Genomic DNA, 11921 nt, shown 5'->3' on the forward strand with positions numbered 1-11921 from the left:
CGAACAGAGGATGTGCATGACCCACAATTGCATCCGGTTAGTGATAATATTGAAGAAGATGTTCAAAATACACACCCACAACCTGATTGGAATAGTAACATTGAAGAGCCCAATAATATTGAACATGAAAAAAATAATATGTTAGATTCTTTGATTCGTGATCCAGGAGAACGACCTTCAATCTTAAGCTATCCAAGTAACCAGCGTGATGAGATTAGACGGTTATATATTAAACTTGGACCATACCAATTACAAAAAGCAAAGTATCCATTCAGTCCTAGTGGTCCAAGAGGATCTATGCGCAGTTTTCAACAAGCTTGGTTCAAGAATTTTTGGTGGTTGGAATATTCTGAGAAAAAAGATGTTGCATTTTGCCTCCCTTGCTTCCTTTTCAATAAAAAAACCTATTGGCAAATTCGGGTCAGATACATTTACCATATCAGGGTTTAATAAATGGAAAAAGGTAAATTGTGGTAAAGATTGTGCTTTCATTGTACATGAAGGTAAGAGTCCATCCTCAGCGCATAATTTTTCTGTTAGGTGCTATGAAGATCTAAAAAACCAATTATGTCACATAGAGAATCTGATAGAGAAGCAAACGACTCAACAGGTTATGGACAATAGACTACGCCTTAAAGTTTCTATTGAAGCCATTAAATTGCTCACGTTTCAAGGATGTGCTTTAAGAGGTCATGATGAACGACCTAACTCAAGAAATCAAGGGAATTTTCTTGAATTAATAAAGTTCCTTGCTTCTTATAACAAGACTGTTGCTGATGTTGTGTTAGAAAATGCTCCTCAAAATGCAAAGTACACATCACCAGATATCCAAAAAGAAATTTTACATGTTTTAGCTACAAATGTACAAAAAGCAATTCGTGATGAAATCGGGATGTCAAAATTTTGGATAATAGTTGATGAGTCTCAAGATGAATCTAAGAAAGAGCAAATGGCTATTGTCGTGAGATTTGTTGACCAAGATGGGCATGTCAAAGAAAGATTTTTGGACTTAATTCATGTTAAAGATACGACTTCATTGACCTTGAAAAATGAGATATTATGTTCTTTATCTTATCATAAACTTAGTGTTCAAGATATTCGGGGTCAAGGATATGATGGGGCTAGTAACATGCGTGGAGAATGGAATGGGTTGCAAGCTTTATTATTAAAGGAATGTCCATATGCTTATTATAACATTGTTTTGCACATCAACTACAATTGGCTCTAGTTGCAGCGTCTAAAGATGTGACTGAGGTACATAACTTCTTTAAAACCTTAAACTTTGTAGTTAATGTCATATCTTCTTCTTCCAAACGTAATGATCAATTGCAAGATGCTCAAATTGCTGAAATTTCTCATTTAACTGAGGTTGGAGATATTGAGAGTGGAAAAGGCATAAATCAAATGCAAACATTGCAGAGGCCTGGAGATACTAGGTGGAGCTCTCATTTCAAATCAATATGCAGTTTGATGAGATTGTTTGGTCCATCTTGTATAGTATTGAATGACATTGCTATAAAAGGTTCTACATCTTCTCAAAGAGGTGATGCGGCATATGCACTTACACATGCCTTATCATTCGATTTTGTCATTGTTATGCACATGATGAAAGAAATAATGGGGATAACTGACAAGCTTTGCCAAACTTTACAACAAAAATCTATTGATATTGTTAATGCTCTATCCTTGGTTTCTACAACAAAAATATTGATTCAAAAGTTGAGAGATGAAGGTTGGCAATCGCTTTTGGACCAAGTGGTTTCTTTTTGTGAGAAAAATAGCATTCTTGTCCCTAAGATGAATGAAACTTATAGATATGTAATTCGCCAACGTCGTGAAAAAGACAATATAACCATAGAGCATCACTACCGAGTTGAAGTATTCATTGTTGCTATTGATAGTCAGTTGCAAGAGTTGAACTCTAGATTTAATGAGTCTGCAACAGAGCTTCTCCGTCTCAGCATTATGCTAGATCCAAGAAAATCCTTAAATGTTAAGGATATATGTAAATTGGCAACATCATATTATCCTATGGACTTTACGGAGCACGAAAGGAATTTGTTGAAACTTGAGTTACAACATTATGAACTAGATGTGCAAAATCACCCACAATTGAAAAATTCTTCTACAATTTCTGAGTTGTGTAGAGGCCTACATGAAACAGGAAAATCTGGTACTTATCCTTTGCTTGATAGATTGATTCGTCTTATATTGACTCTCCCTGTTTCTACCGCGACATCTGAAAGAGCATTTTCAGCAATGAAAATTGTGAAAACACGACTTCGAAATACCATGAATGATGATTTTCTTAAAAGTTGTTTGCTTGTTAACATCGAGAAGGAGATTGCTGATACATTTCCTACGGATGATATTATAGATGATTTATATTCCATTAAACAAAGACGAGCACAACTTAAAGTGCATAAGATACTACTTCTTTATGTTTATATATATATATATATATATTAATTTTGTAAAATGAACCATATGTATCTATGTTATAATTACTTATTTTAATACTTGCAGGTTAATGGATGAATATGAGTCAATATTTTTAGTTAGTTGACAACATTTGAAGATTCAGGCTAATGGAGACAAATTTTTAATTCTTTGTCAGTTTTTTTAAAAAAATTTAGACTTATTACTTTATGCGGGTATAACATTATATTTTAATATATTATTATGATGTGAGCCCCCCTTAATCTTATATCCTGGCTCCGCCCCTGGACGGGGTGGGGTAAAATTGCTTATATGAGGTGAAATTATATATATATATATATATATATATATATATATATATATATATATATATATATATATATATGATATAACATTGTGAGATTTCGATCCCTATGTACTCAACATGTTTCACAACCTGACCCACTCAGTTTATTTGTATCATAGGTGTCGATACGAAGATACATTACACTGAGAGATTAAAGGAGGTGTAAATTATTAGCGTAAATGAATGTAAGATCTGTTTATGCTTATGTTTATGTATTGAAGATGACATCCTAATGTTTTAATATAAACAAAATTCATTTCTTCGGAAATGCTTTGATAACAACTTTATTATGTTTTCTAGAAACAAATTCTGCTATATTATTCTTTAAAATGGATACTATGGTTTTCAAATAAAGCATAAACAAATCGGTCTTTTCTGGCCAAGAAGTTGGGATGTCACATTACTTCAAGCAAAAGTTGAGAGCGAGCTTTATTAAATTTGGGTAGCGGGTCTGATTGCTGAATGACAGTGGAAATGGTGTTGAAATTTCCTTTTGTAAAGCCGGAAACTAGCTGGAGCACCATCTTTGTTTCTGACATTGGCGAGCTGATCTGAAAGATTTTTTTAGACGAGCATAGTAATTTGATACATTGGAGAACGCAGAGAAGCGAGTGTTATTAAACTGTTCTTCGAGATAAACAACCCTAGTAATTCTGTTGTCTTGGAAAATTTCTTGAAGACGGTTCCAAAGTTGATGAGCGGTTGTGCCGAGTCTCATGATCGATTGGAGCAAGTCAATGGATATGGTGCTGTAAATCCATGATTTAACAATAGAATCAAGACAATTCCATGTTTCTGCGTTGATGCCTACTGGTCGCAGAGTGTTCGGATCAATGTGATCAAGAAGATTGTAAGCACACGTGGATTTGAAACAGTTCAACGCACGAAGCATATTGATCGTCTGTTTGATTCATAATGAGAGGGTCAACATTCTTAATGTTAGTGACAGTGAATGTTGGGTGGAATGGTGTCTTGTCGGAATTGGAAGATTCGCCTAGCGCTACCACGTTTGATGAGAAGGATGTTGGAGAAGAAGAGGGCAGCGATGGCTAGGACTAGGTCAAGGCTCTGATACCATAAAAATGGTCTTCCTTATTGATTCTTCTCATTATACAAAATCAATTATAAATACAAAACCATTCCTGTAAATAAGGAAAGGATATACATTGTAAAGGGTAAAATCAAATACAAAAAGATAGAATGTATATATCGTCTAAGAACTTTGATCGTTGACTTTTTTACCTTGTTGATTTTTGGTCAAATTGCTAGTTCTAAAGTGTAGAATAAGGTGTGACGTTGTGTAATTCGATAGGTGGGTTGTAACACCTATTTCATGACGTTGAGTTGGGATTTGAATGACTTTGTGAGAGAGGTGAGTCTTCTCACTATATCGTGTAGGATGCTAGCTGTCTTTGTGACTATTACATGTATGTTGGGCAGGCCCGTTTGTTTGTTGGGTAGGACCTGTTTGTGTGCTATGTGGGGCCCGTTATGATGGGTGGGGCCAAATATGTGGACGGTCCCCAATGTTATGTATGATAGGTGTTATTTTGATGAACTCACTAAAATTTGTGCTTACGGTTTTGTGGTTTAAACATTTTTTGGAACTTCTGGTTCCAAAGGGAAGGGTCTGACGTGATCGCGCAACATCCCCTTGATTATTATACTTCATTGTTATTTAGATTTACTCTAATGTTGAGAATATTTATATTGTGGTTGGTTTTGGAACATTTGGTTGTATCTTTTTGCGTGTTTTGAAAATGAAAATTTAATGGTATTTTAGGCTCGTTACAACCATAATGCAAATGAAATGAAAGTACGTTAGTATTTATTTGACTTTGTCCTTTCTAGCTGTGGAGTTTACTTGCAGATGCTTAGGAGAGAAGTTTATGATGATGATATGTTATGAAATAGTTGTGAGACCCATGTATTACATGACTTAATTTAAAAAAAAAAAAAAAGTTAACTATGAAAGTCTAAGCAATTGAGAACTTTGAATTTATAATAAAAAATAAGAAATATAATGAATTATTAAATTTGAAATGTTTTTAATCTTTTAAATTTAAACAAATAATTTAAATACATAAACAAAACAAACTAATAAACTTTAATTTAAAATTTTTGAAATTAAAAGGTAACCTCATTAATGAAATTGATATCCATTTATTACTATACTAGTTGTGAAACCCATGTGATACATGAGTTTATTCAAAAAAATAATTAACTATGAAAATCTAAAAGTTTAGAAAATTTGAATTTATAAAAAAAATTAATTATTAAAATTGAAGTATTTATTTAGCTTTTAAATTTATATAAATAATTTAAATAAATAAACAATAAAAACAATTAATTCAATTTAGAAGTATACAAATTATAAAGAAAGTTACATTATTGAATTGAATATGCATTTATTATATTAAAATATAATATGGAATTTTATAAAATGAAAAACCACAAGATGACATGTGTATATAATTTAATCTAAAATTACCATAAAATGACATGTGGGATAATGCATTAGAAGATGACATGTGACAACGTCATTCTTATTTATTAGGGTAGATTTATTGTAAATATGACATTAAAATATTATATGAATTTTAATAAAATAAGAAAACCCATAAAATGACATGTGGAAAAAAAATTAAATCAAAATCACCAAAAATTAACATTTGTCAAATTAAAGGAGAGCATGCCATGTGGCAAAAAAGTTCTTTATTTATTATGGAGGATTTGTTATTACTTTTTTAATTTGGATTTTGTATTGTGTTTATATCTTTTTTTTTATAATTATTTAAGTAGTTTAGTCAATTATTTTATAAAAAATAATAAAGAAAGGAATGGTCATTTTTATCATTTTGCATAATAATTTAGATGTTTCAACCAAACAACATTTTAAAATCCAAATCTTCAAAATTCAAAATCTCTTAGAAATTCAAATCATTTATAAATTCACATCTTAAAAATTTAGATCTTGCCAATGAGCCCTGATTGGAATAGTAACATTGAAGAGCCCAATAATATTGAACATGAAAAAAATAATATGTTAGATTCTTTGATTCGTGATCCAGGAGAACGGCCTTCAATCTTAAGCTATCCAAGTAACCAGCGTGATCAGATTAGACGGTTATATATTAAACTTGGACCATACCAATTACAAAAAGCAAAGTATCCATTCAGTCCTAGTGGTCCAAGAGGATCTATGCGCAGTTTTCAACAAGCTTGGTTCAAGAATTTTTGGTGGTTGGAATATTCTGAGAAAAAAGATGTTGCATTTTGCCTCCCTTGCTTCCTTTTCAATAAAAAAACCTATTGGCAAATTCGGGTCAGATACATTTACCGTATCAGGGTTTAATAAATGGAAAAAGGTAAATTGTGGTAAATATTGTGCTTTCATTGTACATGAAGGTAAGAGTCCATCCTCAGCGCATAATTTTTCTGTTAGGTGCTATGAAGATCTAAAAAACCAATTATGTCACATAGAGAATGTGATAGAGAAGCAAACGACTCAACAGGTTATGGACAATAGACTACGCCTTAAAGTTTCTATTGAAGCCATTAAATTGCTCACGTTTCAAGGATGTGCTTTAAGAGGTCATGATGAACGACCTAACTCAAGAAATCAAGGGAATTTTCTTGAATTAATAAAGTTCCTTGCTTCTTATAACAAGACTGTTGCTGATGTTGTGTTAGAAAATGCTCCTCAAAATGCAAAGTACACATCACCAGATATCCAAAAAGAAATTTTACATGTTTTAGCTACAAATGTACAAAAAGCAATTCGTGATGAAATCGGGATGTCAAAATTTTGGATAATAGTTGATGAGTCTCAAGATGAATCTAAGAAAGAGCAAATGGCTATTGTCGTGAGATTTGTTGACCAAGATGGGCATGTCAAAGAAAGATTTTTGGACTTAATTCATGTTAAAGATACGACTTCATTGACCTTGAAAAATGAGATATTATGTTCTTTATCTTATCATAAACTTAGTGTTCAAGATATTCGGGGTCAAGGATATGATGGGGCTAGTAACATGCGTGGAGAATGGAATGGGTTGCAAGCTTTATTATTAAAGGAATATCCATATGCTTATTATAACATTGTTTTGCACATCAACTACAATTGGCTCTAGTTGCAGCGTCTAAAGATGTGACTGAGGTACATAACTTCTTTAAAACCTTAAACTTTGTAGTTAATGTCATATCTTCTTCTTCCAAACGTAATGATCAATTGCAAGATGCTCAAATTGCTGAAATTTCTCATTTAACTGAGGTTGGAGATATTGAGAGTGGAAAAGGCATAAATCAAATGCAAACATTGCAGAGGCCTGGAGATACTAGGTGGAGCTCTCATTTCAAATCAATATGCAGTTTGATGAGATTGTTTGGTCCATCTTGTATAGTATTGAATGACATTGCTATAAAAGGTTCTACATCTTCTCAAAGAGGTGATGCGGCATATGCACTTACACATGCCTTATCATTCGATTTGGTCATTGTTATGCACATGATGAAAGAAATAATGGGGATAACTGACAAGCTTTGCCAAACTTTACAACAAAAATCTATTGATATTGTTAATGCTCTATCCTTGGTTTCTACAACAAAAATATTGATTCAAAAGTTGAGAGATGAAGGTTGGCAATCGCTTTTGGACCAAGTGGTTTCTTTTTGTGAGAAAAATAGCATTCTTGTCCCTAACATGAATGAAACTTATAGATATGTAATTCGCCAACGTCGTGAAAAAGACAATATAACCATAGAGCATCACTACCGAGTTGAAGTATTCATTGTTGCTATTGATAGTCAGTTGCAAGAGTTGAACTCTAGATTTAATGAGTCTGCAATAGAGCTTCTCCGTCTCAGCATTATGCTAGATCCAAGAAAATCCTTAAATGTTAAGGATATATGTAAATTGGCAACATCATATTATCCTATGGACTTTACGGAGCACGAAAGGAATTTGTTGAAACTTGAGTTACAACATTATGAACTAGATGTGCAAAATCACCCACAATTGAAAAATTCTTCTACAATTTCTGAGTTGTGTAGAGGCCTACATGAAACAGGAAAATCTAGTACTTATCCTTTGCTTGATAGATTGATTCGTCTTATATTGACTCTCCCTGTTTCTACCGCGACATCTGAAAGAGCATTTTCAGCAATGAAAATTGTGAAAACACGACTTCGAAATACCATGAATGATGATTTTCTTAAAAGTTGTTTGCTTGTTAACATCGAGAAGGAGATTGCTGATACATTTCCTACGGATGATATTATAGATGATTTATATTCCATTAAACAAAGACGAGCACAACTTAAAGTGCATAAGATACTACTTCTTTATGTTTATATATATATATATATATATATATATATATATATATATATATATATATATATATATTAATTTTGTAAAATGAACCATATGTATCTATGTTATAATTACTTATTTTAATACTTGCAGGTTAATGGATGAATATGAGTCAATATTTTTAGTTAGTTGACAACATTTGAAGATTCAGGCTAATGGAGACAAATTTTTAATTCTTTGTCAATTTTTTTAAAAAAATTTAGACTTATTACTTTATGCGGGTATAACATTATATTTTAAAATATTATTACGATGTAAGCCCCCCTTAATCTTATATCCTGGCTCCGCCCCTGGACGGGGTGGGGTAAAATTGCTTATATGAGGTGAAATTATATATATTGTGATATATATATATATATATATATATATATATATATATATATATATATATATGTATATGTATATATATATATATATATATATGATATAACATTGTGAGATTTCGATCCCTATGTACTCAACATGTTTCACAACCTGACCCACTCAGTTTATTTGTATCATAGGTGTCAATACGAAGATACATTACACTGAGAGATTAAAGGAGGTGTAAATCATTAGCGTAAATGAATGTAAGATCTGTTTATGCTTATGTTTATGTATTGAAGATGACATCCTAATGTTTTAATATAAACAAAATTCATTTCTTCGGAAATGCTTTGATAACAACTTTATTATGTTTTCTAGAAACAAATTCTGCTATATTATTCTTTAAAATGGATACTATGGTTTTCAAATAAAGCTTAAACAAATCGGTCTTGTCTGGCCAAGAAGTTGGGATGTCACATTACTTCAAGCAAAAGTTGAGAGCGAGCTTTATTAAATTTGGGTAGCAGGTCTGATTGCTGAATAACAGTGGAAATGGTGTTGAAATTTCCTTTTGTAAAGCCGGAAACTAGCTGGAGCACCATCTTTGTTTCTGACATTGGCGAGCTGATCTGAAAGATTTTTTTAGACGAGCATAGTAATTTGATACATTGGAGAACGCAGAGAAGCGAGTGTTATTAAACTGTTCTTCGAGATAAACAACCCTAGTAATTCTGTTGTCTTGGAAAATTTCTTGAAGACGGTTCCAAAGTTGATGAGCGGTTGTGTCGAGTCTCATGATCGATTGGAGCAAGTCAATGGATATGGTGCCGTAAATCCACTATTTAACAATAGAATCAAGACAATTCCATGTTTCTGCGTTGATGCCTATTGGTCGCAGAGTGTTCGGATCAATGTGATCAAGAAGATTGTAAGCACATGTGGATTTGAAACAGTTCAACGCATGAAGCATATTGATCGTCTGTTTGATTCATAATGAGAGGGACAACATTCTTAATGTTAGTGACAGTGAATGTTGGGTGGAATGGTGTCTTGTCGGAATTGGAAGATTCGCCTGGTGCTACCACGTTTGATGAGAAGGATGTTGGAGAAGAAGAGGGCAGCGATGGCTAGGACTAGGTCAAGGCTCTGATAACATAAAAATGGTATTCCTTATTGATTCTTCTCAGTATACAAAATCAATTATAAATACAAAACCATTCCTGTAAATAAGGAAAGGATATACATTGTAAAGGGTAAAATCAAATACAAAAAGATAGAATGTATATATCGTCTAAGAACTTTGATCGTTGACTTTTTTACCTTGTTGATTTTTGGTCAAATTGCTAGTTCTAAAGTGTAGAATAAGGTGTGACGTTGTGTAATTCCATAGGTGGGTTGTAACACCTATTTCATGACGTTGAGCTAGGATTTGTATGACTTTGTGAGAGAGGTGAGTCTTCTCACTATATCGTGTAGGATGCTAGTTGTCTTTGTGACTATTACATGTATGTTGGGCAGGCCCGTTTGTTTGTTGGGTAGGACCTGTTTGTGTGCTATGTGGGGCCCGTTATGATGGGTGGGGCCAAATATGTGGACGGTCCCCAATGTTATGTATGATAGGTGTTATTTTGATGAACTCACTAAAATTTGTGCTTATGGTTTTGTGGTTTAAACATTTTTTGGTACTTCTGGTTCCAAAGGGAAGGGTCTGACGTGATCGTGCAACATCCCCTTGATTATTATACTTCATTGTTATTTAGATTTACTCTAATGTTGAGAATATTTATATTGTGGTTGGTTTTGGAACATTTGGTTGTATCTTTTTGCGTGTTTTGAAAATGAAAATTTAACGGTATTTTTGGCTCATTACAACCATAATGCAAATGAAATGAAAGTATGTTAGTATTTATTTGACTTTGTCCCTTTAGCTGGTAAATCAATCATTTCTCCTTCCCCTTGTTGCTGGGTACAGCCTGCTTGGACGACTGAAGCTGCCATATACATATTTAAGCCAACAAAAAGAATTTTGGATTAGGTCTACAGGTCTAGACTTTAATGTATCAAGGTAATCATCAAACGAATTGCTAGTACACTGATTGTAACTATATATATAAGATATTTTAGTTATGAAAAAGGGAATATATTAAAAAGCCCAGATGTTCTTATATATTGAAAAAAAAAATAAAGGTCTCAAAAAATCATGTTAGTTATCAATTATATTTATTTGTATGGTAAAATCAGGTTGTGTATAACATAATAGTTCGTATGGTCGATTCATCATCAAAATGATACTCCAATAGTATTAACAAAATAATAGTGTTTGTAAAAATTCGTATATGATCTAAACCTTAATTCATAATTTTCCCTTATAATGGAATAATATTTTCTATAACCCCTTTTAATCCATGTTTCACATTTTTGTTAGGGAATAATTCATTTCATTACAAGTTTTATTTCTTGATATTGTTTCCATTCACACATCAATTCAAACTAAAAATCATATATTAGTCGTAATCAATGTTGTAGCGATTGAGAAATAAGAAGAAACAAACATCTATATATCTTTCAATTTTGAATCGTTACAAACTTCAAACTAGACTTGTAATAGAACTTACCAAATTCGACATTGATGGTTGTGAAAATCGATTACGTTACTCCTTTCTGGAATTCGCTTTCCCGATCTAAATGATTTTTCTTCTAATTTTCTCGGCTGCGTACAACAACATGAGATTGCTTAGGGTTTCTTCTTGTTATTGTTTGTGGAACTTATACATCGCAAAAAAGGTAATGGGCCTAATCATTAATTTTTATCATGGCCCATGGTTTGTATATTATTGATATTATATTTCAACCAAAGTTGAAATTCCACATTTTGGGCATATTTATGATTGGCCATTGGCCATAGAACTGCTAAAGGAAAAAAGGGTTCTCAACCCAAAAGAAAAGAAAAGACATTGGTTGGATAGTCCAATCTGTGTCTCAAGAAAAAGGTCGATTTCGAGATAGCTCCCACCAGTTACCCAAATGAGGCCATTATATCTATCGTAAGTCAAATAGACATTGGAAACGTAGTTGCCCAAAATACATGCATGATCTAAATAAGAAAAAAGTTAAGGAGTGAGGCACTTCATGTATATTTATAATTGAATTCCACAGTACATCAACTTCTAATTCTTGGGTTCTTGGTATAGGATAAAATACTCATATTTGCTCTGATATGGAAGCACTAAAGGAAAGTAGGAAGCTGGAGCATGGGGAGCACCACCTAATCATAGGAAACAAAAACATTACACATGTTACAAGGATAGGGGATTATGAGCCCATGCTTAGTAGTGGTGTTATTTTTAGATTATTAAACTATTCTACTCGCCTGATATGGCACAAAACATTATTCCTTTTATGAATTGTATAAGGATGTTTTCCATTATTCTTTTGATATTGAAAATGGTGATATTT

The 11921-nt window shown here is 32.6% G+C and overlaps 2 protein-coding genes across 2 annotated transcripts; both read left to right on the plus strand.

Annotated features, from left to right (window-relative positions):
• The first annotated feature begins 361 nt into the window (after positions 1 to 361).
• Positions 362 to 2538, plus strand: LOC145049959 (uncharacterized). The gene is made up of 3 exons (XM_078998292.1): positions 362 to 1175; positions 1289 to 2418; positions 2527 to 2538. Exons 1-3 carry the CDS (start codon positions 362 to 364, stop codon positions 2536 to 2538), a joined length of 1956 nt encoding a protein of 651 aa, XP_078854418.1.
• Positions 2539 to 6303: 3765 nt separating this feature from the next.
• On the plus strand, positions 6304 to 8264 carry LOC145049960 (uncharacterized). The gene is made up of 3 exons (XM_078998293.1): positions 6304 to 6814; positions 6919 to 8132; positions 8253 to 8264. The coding sequence occupies exons 1-3, from the start codon at positions 6304 to 6306 to the stop codon at positions 8262 to 8264; spliced, it is 1737 nt and encodes a 578-aa protein (XP_078854419.1).
• The last annotated feature ends 3657 nt before the right edge of the window (positions 8265 to 11921 follow it).

The sequence above is a fragment of the Lactuca serriola genome, chromosome 5 (genome assembly GCF_051521515.1).
Source record: "Lactuca serriola cultivar US96UC23 chromosome 5, Lser_US96UC23_V15, whole genome shotgun sequence".
In the NCBI taxonomy this organism is placed as follows: Eukaryota; Viridiplantae; Streptophyta; class Magnoliopsida; order Asterales; family Asteraceae; genus Lactuca; species Lactuca serriola.